The sequence below is a fragment of the Oryctolagus cuniculus genome, chromosome 19 (genome assembly GCF_051225735.1).
Source record: "Oryctolagus cuniculus isolate XC-2025 breed Fujian yellow rabbit chromosome 19, ASM5122573v1, whole genome shotgun sequence".
In the NCBI taxonomy this organism is placed as follows: domain Eukaryota; kingdom Metazoa; phylum Chordata; class Mammalia; order Lagomorpha; family Leporidae; genus Oryctolagus; species Oryctolagus cuniculus.
In genome coordinates this window covers 70789125-70801050 of record NC_142885.1, presented here as the reverse complement: position 1 = coordinate 70801050, position 11926 = coordinate 70789125, and the positions used below count along the sequence as shown (strand labels likewise).

Here is an 11926-nt window from a genome sequence, read left to right as displayed (position 1 = left end):
GGCACACTCCAGCAGGCGTGGCTGGGGCAGGGGCGTCCCTGCGGGGACCAGAGGTGGTGACCGTCAAGGGTCTGGCATCAGCAGCCAGCCCAGGACACCTGCTCACCTCCATGACCACAGGCCTGGACGTTCCTGTCAGCAGGTCCCTCCCCTCCCCTCCCCGGGGGCTCCTGGGTGCAGCGCGCTGCCCCGGCCTGGACAGAGGGCTCAGGTGAGTGTCCCCAACACGTGACACAGGAGCAGGCTCGGCCCAGCCCAGGTGGGGACGCGTCCACTTGCACAGGCCCTTCACCAGGTGCAGACGCACACCGGCCACCCGGGGGAGGGGGAGGAGGGGGCAGGGCCGCTCCCCCCTGCACAGCAGCGTGGGGGAGGGGCTCCCGGGCAGTGCAGCTCCAGACCAGGGTAAGGCACAGTCGCACACACTAACTGGAATAAATACTTTTTAAACTTTCTCTCTCATAAATATCCATTAGAACATCTGATAACAGCAGAGGGCTCTGAAATTAACTTAAAATCAAACCAGGACAGTTTCCTGCGTGACTGGATTACCTACGGCCCCACTGGCGGTCCCTGCCGGCCGCGGGCGGGGCCTCAGTCGCGGGGCACCTTGAACTGGTCCTTCTCCCTGCGGATGGCCCGCATGGTGGTCACCGGGTCGGTCTCGCCCGCGTGCTGCTGCACCGTCTTCTCCCTGCGGGTGAGGGCCAGGCTGCGGGCCGCACCGCGCTCGCCCCTCTGCCCTGGAGCAGCTCCTGGGCTCGGGCCGCCCCACCCGGCCGCCCCACCCTCGAGGACGGGGCCCCGCCCCGGCCCGCCTACCTCACGCGCATGAACGGGTTGTAGGTGAACTCCTCGGCGATGGTGGACGGCACCGTGGGCTCCCCGCTGCCGTACTTGTCCTGCACAGAAACCACGGAACTGAGGCGGAGTCCAGGAGGCGGCTGGGGGGCCAGCCCCGAGCTCGCGCGGGCAGAGCGGTGCCTCCCTGCCACCCTGGAGAGGCGAGAGACACAGCTTGCTCCCCTGTTGCTAAGTGGGCAGAGCTGGCAGCTGCCCCATCCAGGGAAGCGCCTGGGCAGCCGCCCGGACGGGGACAGGCTGGGCCCCTCTGAGAGGACGCACACTCAGCCACCAGCCAGCGCCAAGTTCCCACAGACTCTCGCGTGGGCAGGGGGACACGCGGGGGTCTCCGTGCAGCCCTCCTACTGCCAGGCTCCCCAGGAGGCCGCGGGTCAGCTCTCACGCGCACCTGCAGTGGAGGGGGTCGCCAGCGGGATGAGGTCACTGCAGACCAGTGCGAACAGCCCCGAGTGCTCTAAGACCACTCCTCCTTTCCCCTAAACGTCTTCCTCCCCTCCGAGGAGGGAAGGCGACTCCCAGCAGAGCCCAAGGCGGCCACAGGGCCCTCAGGACAGGGGGCAGGTGCTGGCCCCGCGCCCCTGCTGAGCACCTGTTCAGGGCCCGGCTCCGGCTCCACTTCTCAGCCCCAAGCCCCAGCTCTTGGCAGGGATTTGGGGAGCTTTCTGTTTCAGTCCCTCTGCCTTTCGAATTTTTTTCATTGGGGGGGGGGAGAGAGAGAGAGAGGTCTTCTGCCCGCTGGTTCACTCCCCCAGTGGCCACACGACCAGCCCCGGGTGAGGCCAGAGCCAGGAGCTTTCTCAGGTCTCCCACGTGGGAGCAGGGGCCCAAGCTCTCGGCTGCTCTCCCAGGCACAGTAGCAGGGAGCTGGGTCAGAAGCCGGGACTCGAACGGGCGTCCCTATGGGATGCTGGCACTGCAGGCCATGGCTTTAACCTGCTGAGCCACAGTGCCAGCCCCCGAGTAACTTTTTAAAAAAAATTGTTTTAATTCCTTAAAGACATAGTAATGTCGCTGTTTTTCCCACAGAAGCAGAAAAAGGCCCCACGCAGCACAGTTCATGAGGGGCAGCGTCCACCGGACACTCAACACCTGCTAGGAGAAAGACAGGGATGGACAGATGGCACCAGAGAGAGGGGGGAGAGAGATGGAGGGGGGGAGAGATGGAGAGATGGCACCAGAGAAAGAGAGGGAGAGAGGGAGGGAGGGAGGGAGAGATGGACATACAGAAAGCACCAAAGAGAGGGGGAGAGAGAGAGACAGAGAGAGAGAGGGACAGACAGCACTGGGGGGGGGGATGGACAGACCTCACCAGAGAGAGAGAGAGACAGCACCAGAGAGAGAGAGAGAGAGGTGGACAGATAGCACCAGAGAGGGGGAGACAGACACCGAGAGAGAGATGGACAGACAGCACTGGGGGGGGGGGGGATGGACAGACCTCACCAGAGAGACAGACAGACAGACAGCACCAGAGAGAGAGAGGAAGGGACAGACAGCAAGCACGGGGGGGGGGGGGGGGACAGGCAGCACCAGAGAACGTTAGTTGTAGACGTTCCTTCCACTTTTCAGTGAGTGGAGGTTCTCATAAAATTTTGAAAAGGCTAAATGTTAACACAAATACAACGCACGCACCAAAGATGACACACACTTCCCGCCTACTTCACCGGAGGGTAGTGGAGGCTACAGAGCAGGTTCTGCGGGGCGGGGGGGGTGGGGGGTGGGAGCAGACCCAGAGCAGCTCCAGAGCCAGAGAGCGGCCCGGGCCCCTGCCACCCACGGGGACTCCTGGCTTTGGCCTGGCTCCCCACTGCCCCCGCCACTACCACCTAGGGAGCGACCAGCAGATGGAAGTGGCCCCTCCCCGTAACTCAAACGAATAATTTTTTTAAAAAGGTTGACCTATAGCAGGTAAAGCCGCCGCCTGCAGTGCCAGCATCCCGTGTGGGCGCTGGTTCGAGTCCCGGCTGCTCCACTTCCCATCAGCTCTCTGCTGTGGCCTGGGAGAGCAGGAGAAGATGACCCAGGTCCTTGGGCCCTGCACCCGGCTTTGGGTCAGCGCAGTTCTGGTCGTTGCGGCCATCTGGGGAGTGAACCAGCGGATGCAAGACCTCTCTCTCTCTCTCTCTCTCTCTCTCTCTCTCTCTCTCTCCTTCTCCCTCTGTGTAACTCTGAACTTCAAATAAATAAATCTTAAAAAAAAAAAAAGGTTAACTATAAAACTTCAAGGAAAACACAGGAGAAAATGTTTTTACCTTGGGATAAGCAAAGATTTCAAAGACCATAAACAAAAAAACTAACATATTTGACGTCTTCAAAATTAGAAATATTTGGGGGCTGACACTGGCGCCGCAGGCTAAGGCCTCCACACCGCAGCTCCACTTCCGGCCCAGCTCCCGGGACACCCCGCGAGGCAGCACATGATGGCCCACATGGCTGGGCCCCTGCCACCCGTGTGGGAGACCAGGATGGGGCTCCTGGACCCCCACTCAGCCCTGGCCCAGCCCCAGCCTTTGCGGGCATCTGCACAGGAGCCAGCAGATGGGGAGACCCTCTCTCTCTGCCTCTCACTTTTTAAAAATGTGTTTCTAAGAAAAAACTACAAACCAATACCCGCAATGAACAGACACAAACTAGAAACACAATATATAAGACGACTGCTACAGGATGACTAAGGTTTGTCCAGAGGGCAAAGTCGATTTCACATTTAACACTGACCGGGTATTTGACAAACTCCACGCCCCCTCACTGTGAAGGCTGGCGCGCCGCCCCCCTCACCTCTCCAGGCCCCTGCACCTTCCTGAGACCAGAAGAGGCTCCGGCTCCTGGCTCAGCCTGGCCCAGCTCTGGCCACTGCGGCCGTCTGGGGAGCGAACCAGCAGAAGGAAGACCTCTCTCTCTCCCTCTCTCTGCAACTCTGTCCCTCAAATAAATAAATAAAATCTTTAAAAAACATTTTAAAAAGTGATCCAACTATTGGAAGGGCCGGCATGGCGGAGCGATGGGCTGACCTGCAGCCTGCGTGCCGGCACCAGCACGAGTGGCGGTTTCGTCCTGGCTACCCCGCTTCCCAGCTCCCTGGGGGAGCAGCAGCAGATGGCCCAGCACGTGGGCCCCTGCCACCCAGTGGGAGACCCAGAGGGGGTTCCAGGCTCCTGGCTCCAGCCCGCCTGACCCTGCTGATAGGCCTATGTGGGGAATGAACCAGCGGAGGGAACCACTCTCCCCCTCTCCTAACTCCGCCTTTCAAAAGGAGAAAACCAGTCACAGGTGGGACCATGAGCTGGCGCTGGGGGCAGACCACACACGTGGCCCAGCCTTGCCAGGGAAGGCGCCGGGAAACTCAGGACAGGACAGCTTTCCCGACAAACACTGCTGAATGTCGGACACCCAGGTGCCAGGAAGTGCCATGTCTGCCCCTGCCTTAGCCCAGACACGGCGTCCCCGCGACACGCATCCCGCGGCGCTTCCAGGACACAAACCCTGAGATGAACACACTGACTTCCCCCAAGTATGAACGCACGCCACAGGAAGCAGGTGGACAGTGGCTGTGGGCGTGGCGGGGACGACACAGGCGTCAGCGCTCCAGACAGGACCTCCTGTGCACGCGGGGCTGACAGCCAGCGCATGCGTGGCGTGCACTTGCCTAGGAAACGCTACCGCACGCAGAGTAAGGGCCTCACGGTGGGGCACCGCTCACTACGCAGCTGACGTACCAGGGAGGATCGTCCTGTGAGCTCCCCCAAACCCAGGTGACCCAGAGAAACAGAGCGGCCTTGCCCGCCCCACCCCGCCCCGCCCCGCCCCACAGGAGGCAGCCACACCTGGGCCCGCAGGGGTGCACGGTTCACGCATGCAGAGTATGGGGAGGGCCCGTGCTGCTCCCTGAGGATCAAGAGACCCCTCACTGGCCTGGGCTGTGCTGCGACCCTGGGCAGAGCGCCTGGGGCCCCGTCTCAGCTTTCGACCGCATAGACCCTGGACGGCAGCAGGTGCCGGCTCAACTCCCTGGACTCCTGCCTTTAGCTGCGAGCCCCGGCCTGAGTCCCAGGCTCCCAGCGTTAGCCCTGCTGCAGCCCAACCCACACGGGCTTCCGGGGACCAGAGATCGGGGCCGTCCGCCTCGTCTCCAAAGCGTGCAGGGCCAGTGCCACGGTGCAGCCGAGCGGCCCGGGCAGCGCCGGCACCCACATCGGTGCCGGCTCGAGTCCCGGCTGCGGCACTTGGGACCCAGCTCCCTGCGGGTGCCCTGGGAGGCAGCAGAGGTGCTGGGGCCCCTGCACCCACGTGGGAGACCCACATGGAGTTCCTGGTTCCTGGCCGTCTGGGGAGTCCCGGGGGAAGGCCCCCCTCTGTCACTCTGCCTTTCAGACAGACATGTGCATTTCAAGTGCAGGCCCCGCGCAGTCAGAAGGGTCCGGGCTCAAACCCAGGTCTGCTCGCTGGGTCCGTGGATGCAAGGTGTCTGCCTGCTCTGGAGACCGGGCCCCCACGGCAGGGCCCGCGGAGCACCCACCTTGGCCCAGGCCAGCTTCTCCCGCACGGCGGCGTTGCCGGGCTCCACGTGGCGTGCGAACTTGAGGTTGTTGATGGTGTACTCGTGGCCGCAGTAGACTTTCTGCGGACAAAGCCAGGGCCTGAGAGCAGGGAACGAGCCTGCCCTGCCCTGACCGCTCCTCAGGGACGCAGGGCCCCCGGTCACGGCCCCCTCCCCGCCCGGGCTGCGTACCGTGTCGGGGGGGAGCCGGCCCAGGACCTCGAGCAGAGCTCTGTACATCTCGTCCGCGGTGCCCTCGTAGAACTTGCCGCAGCCCGCCACAAACAGAGTGTCGCCTGCAACAGCGCCAGACAGCCTGGCCTCGGGGCGCAGCCCACACCCCAGAGAGGCCCCAAGGCCACCGCCCCACCCTCCCCCACACTCCCCGGAGGCAGCAGAGACCACAGCCAAGACCCGGCCTCACAGCTCCGCCTCCGCCCGCCGGGCCTCCGCACCTCCCCTGGCCCAGCGTCCTCGGACACAGACCTCACTGGTCCTGCCCACGAGCCTGCAGGCTTCTCCCTCCTCACCTGCCCCTCACGCCTGCCCAGGCTGCCCCAGAGCTCACCGGCCACAGCTGGTGTGCCCACAGGCGGGCCCTGGAGAGCAGCTCCCTGTGCTGCCACGGCGGGGGGGGGGGGGGGGGGGGCAGTGAGCAAGCACAGGCTGCAGCGCTGTTCTCCAGGGCTAGAGGGCGCTCCTGGCTCCCACTCTCCCACAGCCAAGCACCCACTTGTCAGGTCCCCTTCCAGGGAGCTAACGGGGCAGGGCCAGGCTAGAGGGCGCTCCTGGCTCCCACTCTCCCACAGCCAAGCACCCACGTGTCAGGTCCCTTTCCAGGGAGCTAACGGGGCAGGGCCAGGCTAGAGGGCGCTCCTGGCTCCCACTCTCCCACAGCCAAGCACCCACGTGTCAGGTCCCCTTCCAGGGAGCTAACGGGGCAGGGCCAGGCTAGAGGGCGCTCCTGGCTCCCACTCTCCCACAGCCAAGCACCCACTTGTCAGGTCCCCTTCCAGGGAGCTAACGGGGCAGGGCCAGCACCCACGACCACGCATCCCACCTGGGCCTCCCTGGGGACAAGGGACCCCCAGAGGGTGGGCAGGCCCGAGAGCTCCAGACTTCATGGAGAGCAAGGGCGGCACAGCTGGGCGGTCCCCACCCTCCCTCTGCTGCGCACAGCACCTGCGGGTTCCTCCCACCCCTTGCAGTCCAGGCTCCTAGTGCGTGCTGCAGCCCCAGTTGCTCCCCCTGCGGCTCAGCCCTGCCTCCCCCCTCCCCTCCCCTCCCCCCAGGCATGGCAGTGCCAAGCCCGCCTTAGCCTCTGCAGGGGAGCTCGGCTGCCACCGCCCCGGGGTCTTTTCCCTCAGCTCAGCTTGTGGGGGCGCCACCAGCCCTCACTGCCTGCCCAGACGCCCCTGCACCTTGGTCCACTTCTCATGCACTACGAACGCAGTCGCATGTGGGGCAGTGCTAAGCTTCCCTCAGCGCCGCCATCCCACGTGGGCGCCGGTTCGAGTCCCGGCTGCTCCTCTTCCAGTCCAGCTCTCCACTGTGGCCTGGGAAAGCAGTGGAGGACGGCCCAGGTGCTTGGGCCCCTGCACCCACGTGGGAGACCGGGAGGAAGCTGCTGGCTCCTGCTTTGGCCTCGCCCAGCCCTGGCAAAGGCCATTTGGGGAGTGAACCAGCGGCTGGGCAAGCTTGCTCACTTCCTCCCTGATGGTAACTCTACCTCTCAAATAAAAAAAGTAACCTAAGGACACCCTGCTCTGCCAGTCACGGTGATGCCGGCGACAGGTGGAGCCAGTGTCCCCAGCAGTCAGGCCTCCCAACACCTTCTAGTGCAAGGGACAGTCCTCAGGAAGCCGGCCGCGGCGGCCATGGCTCCCTCGCACCTGCTGTGGGCCCGGGCGGGCGTCTGAGCAGAGCCTGTCCCTGCCTCCCCTCACGGGACCACAGCCCAGCCGGCCGGGCCGCCTGCACACCACAGTGAGGCTGGGCCTCTTCTCTCCCTTTTACAAACGGAAAGGGGGCGGGGGGCCGCCACGGGGCCAGCAGGACAGGGAGAGGGAATCTCACAGGCCTGGGACCACCTGCAGACTCCCAGACCCCCGCGTCCCCCCCAGCCCTCGGGAGTCGCCTGGGACCACCTGTAGACTCCCAGACCCCCGCGTCCCCCCCGGCCCTCGGGAGTCGCCTGGGACCACCTGCAGACTCCCAGCCGGGCCACTGCCCGACACTGAGCGCATGGCGGCACCTCATGCCCCGCCTTCCCTGGCAGGCCCCACGCAGCCAAGGCCAGTCCTCAACACGCCTGCTCTGAGGGTTCACAGCTGACAGGACCATCCCCAAGAGGCCGTTCTGCCCCACGGCGCAGGGTGGGCACCCCAAAGCTATAGGAGCCTGCCACACCCAGGCTCCACCCCCAGGCCATGCCCACCTCAGCGGGAGGTCTGTCCCCCAGGCACCGCCACCGTGTGCTGGGAGGACCAGACCAGAGCGAGCAGACAGGCCCCCAGGAGCCACCCCACACAGGTGTGGAGCAGAGCCCCAGGCTCCACCCCAGGACGGCGCTCCGCCCAATGCGGCGCTGAGACAGGCAGTCCGCCCTGCAGGACGCGCGGCGCCCGGCACGCACACGCCGCACTCACCTGTGAACACGGCAGGCGGCTCCGCACTACCAGGCTTGCTCACCAGGTAGCAGATGTGTCCTGAGGTGTGGCACGGGGTGGACAGGCATTTGACGCTGAGAGACCCCACCTAGAGTGAAGCAGGCCACGCGTGTGTGCAGCACGGCGGGCAGTGCCACGCGCGAGGCCACGGCAGAACCGCAGGGCTCAGTGCGGTGCCTCACTCCCGCTGGGCTGAGGCCAATGGAACCCAGCAGGGCCGCGTGGTTTTCTCCCCCATCCCAGCCACCCAGTCCACTGCGACGCCGAGGGCGGTCTTGCCGGGACGTGCCGGGTGGCCACACTTGCCACACCCCGCAGAGCCACGTGCGGCGCGGTGACGTGCGCAGCTCCCTCTGCTCTCAGCTGAGGCAGGCCAGGGAGGGGCGTGGAGGGGACGGCGCCGCTCACCTGCAGCGTGGACAGGTGCGTGACCTTGTGCGTCAGGGCCCCAATGCGGTCATCGCCTCCGTACACCTTCAGCCCGGGCTCCAGCTTGAGCAGCTTCTCGTTCCCACCGGCGTGGTCCCTGCAGGCCGAGCGGATACCTGGGCCACCCGCGGGCTGGGGCCGGGGGAACCGGCCTGCTCCCGAGGCCTGGCCACACGGGGCTGCTGTGGCCGAGCTCGCCCCTCGGAAGCAGAAAGACGCCCACCCACGCGGGGAGCAGGCATCCACCCACGCGGGGAGCAGGCGTCCACCCACGCGGGGAGCAGGCCCCACAAGGAGCGTCCTCACTCCAGCCACCGCCTGCCGTCTGTGAAGGGCGGGAACCGCTCACCAGCACCTGGCAACCCCGAGGCGGGGTACCCAGGCCTGGGCCGCGGGAGGCAGCTGGCGGTCGGTGAGGAGGCCAGGACCGATCCCCCAGGGCTCCCAGCTAGCTCCCAGGTGCGGCTCAGTCTGCGACCCACTGCCCTGGCACAGGAGTGTGGAACAGCAGCGCCAGGCGCCAGGAGCACCCCAGCCAGCTCGAGCTCCACCTGTGTGCTGGCACACCGCAGGCCGGGGGCCTGGTGGTCAGCAGCCCACCTCCCTGCAGGTCCACCGCGGGTTGCTGCCGCGCAGAGCGGTCAGTGCAGGGCAGCAGCCGGCTTCTGCAACAGGTGTCACACACGCAGCCCAGGGCTCGGTGCAGGAAGCCACGACACTGCGCGGCCCTGCGCGCTGTTAGAGCCCAGGCGCCAGCAGGAGGCGCCGCTGCAGGAAGGGGGCCCGGCCAGCTCACAGCCCCACCCCCAAAGATCAAGCGAGGCCCCACGGCCCAGCTGCTGGCCTGAACCAAGAGCCCCGCAGGCCGTGTCCACGCAACACTCCCGGCCAGACACACCAGGACTGGCCTCGAGGAGAGAGGGTGGGGAGCCAGGGCGCCCTCCTGTGGCTGCCTTCACGCGATTATTTGGGAAAGAATTAAGAGCCCAATAAACATGTCTTCCTGGCTTTGAAGAACCTCAAAGGTTTCAGAAGGCCAGCACCAGCCCAGTGGAGCGCCAGGCGGAGCCACTGCCCACGACGCGGGCGTGCCCCTCACAGCGCCGGCACAGCGCCCTGCTGCGGGCCCAGTCCCTGCTGACCCCACTGGGAAGGCAGTGGCCTACGTGCTCGGCCCCTGCCACCCACGTGGGCGCCAGTGGCTACTAGCTCCTTTCTGCCCAGACGAGGAGGCCGATATCCACTGCACGCCCCCAGGGCATGGACAGGCAGCTGCTGGGGTCCCCTATCCCCACGGCCCAGCAGGGGGAGAGGCTAAGGAGGCGGCTGGCCTGGCCCTCTCCCCTCTCCCTCGTCACAGAGCCCACTACCCAGCCCAGCTGGGGCCCCCCGTGTGCTTGCTTGAGACACAGCTGGGGGGAGGGGCTTCCAGGGCAGACACAGGCCGGGGCCCGCACTTACCAGTGGTGGTGCGTGGTGAGTACCGTGGTCAGCTTCACACCGTGTTTCCTCACCGTGTCTAGAACCTGCGGCCCCAGGGGAGGCAGGGCAGAGGTCACATCCCGGCCCTGGTGCAGTGCCAGGCCCAGGCCTCCAGGGCAGCGGGGGGAGTGCCGGTCCCTCTCGGTCCCTCCCACGGCCCTGCAGCCCGGCGCCAGCACCCCTGAGGGCGGGAGGCTTCCAGCAGCCACACGCAGGGCCTTCAAAGGCCCACGTGTGTGGCTCTGGGTGGCAAAACCTTTGCCCTCTCCCGCCCCCTCTGCCCACCCTCACCAGAGCAGGCGGCCACTGGTCTGTTTTTCTAGAACTCAATGGGCCTGGCACAGCTGCCGGGACACCACGTCCAGGACCCCGCCGCGGTGGCCCGGTGCCAGGAGAGCCAGCAGCCCGCGCACCTTCTGGGGCTGCACCGGGTCCACGATGGCGGCCTCCTTGGTGTCGTCGTCGATCACCAGGTACATGTAGTTGTCCGTCAGGGCGGGCAGCAATTGGACCTTCATGGCACCCTGCTGCACCGTCACACTCCTCCTGAAACCCGAGAGGCAGACCAGGGGTCCCAGCAGGCCTGGCCCTGAAGGCAGAGGGCAGCCTCCGGTCAGCGTCCGCCCCGGACCAGGGAAAACGAGTCACGCTCACACCGGGACATCAGCCGCTTCCCCGCCAGCCCAGCCTGAGCCCTTCCCTGGCCTCCCGAGTGGGCCACGCCGGGTCTAGGCACCAGGCCGGGAGACTCGCCCAGCAGGCTCTGCCGGCGTGGGTGTGGGATGCGACTCCAAAGTCTTTCTAGCAATGCAACCACTGACTCCGAAACACACGCCCACCCCCCAGTCTCAGCCCTGAAGTGGGGCACAGAGAACCCCAGGGCAGGCCCAGGGACCCGGCCTCTCCCAGAAGGGACCAGAGGGCGGCAGCCCCCAGCAGAGGGCCACAGCTCCAGCGCGGGCGTCCCACGTACCGCGCCACCGCTGACCACAGCAAGGTGTCCACTCCCCCTCTGACACCAGCTGGGCAGCCCCCAGAGCCACCTCCTGGCGCACAGCACAGTCAGCATTTTGTATGCCCAGCTCTCTGGGGTCCTCTCCCTCCCCGGCCGGTACTGTCCCAGCGCCCTGCAGGGCGGGACCCCCTCCCCGAAGTGGGGGCGCCGGACCGGACCACACACCGCGGACGGGCAAGTCCAGCTCCCCAGGGGCCGTGAGCGCCGGGGGGACAACCTGGGGCCACCCGGACACTGTCGCCTAACCCAGCGCGGCCTGGAAGACCTACAGCCGCCCTGGCCTGCGCGGGCAGACGCCACGGACCTGCAGCCCTCGGTGCGGGCCCGGTCCGCGGACACGGCTCGCTGGCCGCAGGGGCGCCACGACCGGCCCGGCCCGGGCCCCTCACACGAGCGGCCCTGGCCCCGGGGACCTCGGAAAACAGGCTCTGGAACCCTGACAGCTGTCAGCGAGGCCGGGCTCGCTCCGCGCCTCGCGACCGGCCCCCGGCGCTACCTCAGCCGGACGTCCAGTCGTCAGGTAACGTCAAGACCCCCGCCCCGCCATGGGCGAGGCGCCGAGGCCGCCCTGCCGGCCACCGGGGGACGCGGGGCGCGCGGGCCCCACCTGGGCCAGGGGCCGCGGCCGGCGGGGCTCCCTTACCGGGCGCGGTCCTGCGGCCCTGGCACAGCCTGACTCACGCCCGCGCCCCTGCGCTCGCTCCCGCGGCCCGGCGGGCAGCGCGGACTCAGGCACCTGCGTCAACAGAAAACGGCGTCAGCGGGCGCGGCCCAACGGCCGTCCACGCGCCCCTGCGCCCGCCAGGCCGCCCCGGGGCCAGCCCCGCGCCGAGCCCGGCCCACCTACCCAGGCGGGCGCAGGCGGCTCCCAGTGCGGCGAGGCTCCGACGGCCGAGGAGGCAGCGGCCGAGAACCATGACCCGAGCCGGGCTGGAC

At 66.8% G+C, this 11926-nt stretch overlaps 1 protein-coding gene across 9 annotated transcripts in view; it reads right to left on the bottom strand.

Annotated features, from left to right (window-relative positions):
• The window catches only part of HAGH (hydroxyacylglutathione hydrolase), a 21708-nt gene extending 9782 nt beyond the window's left edge, over positions 1–11926 (bottom strand). The window contains exons 1-10 of one of the 9 annotated variants that reach the window (XM_051830310.3): positions 11838–11926; positions 11634–11726; positions 10389–10564; positions 9955–10019; positions 8473–8590; positions 8044–8152; positions 5588–5691; positions 5375–5476; positions 823–902; positions 431–694 (exon numbers count right to left, since the gene is read on the bottom strand). In XM_051830310.3, coding sequence (XP_051686270.1) covers positions 595–694; positions 823–902; positions 5375–5476; positions 5588–5691; positions 8044–8152; positions 8473–8590; positions 9955–10019; positions 10389–10493 — 783 coding nt within the window. In that variant the 5' untranslated portion in view covers positions 10494–10564; positions 11634–11726; positions 11838–11926 and the 3' untranslated portion in view covers positions 431–594. Of the gene's footprint in view, positions 1–430; positions 695–822; positions 903–5374; positions 5692–8043; positions 8153–8472; positions 8591–9954; positions 10020–10388; positions 10565–11633; positions 11727–11837 lie in introns of those variants that run through there. The other 8 variants (XM_089321871.1, XM_089321866.1, XM_089321867.1 and 5 more) reach the window with 8 other exon arrangements.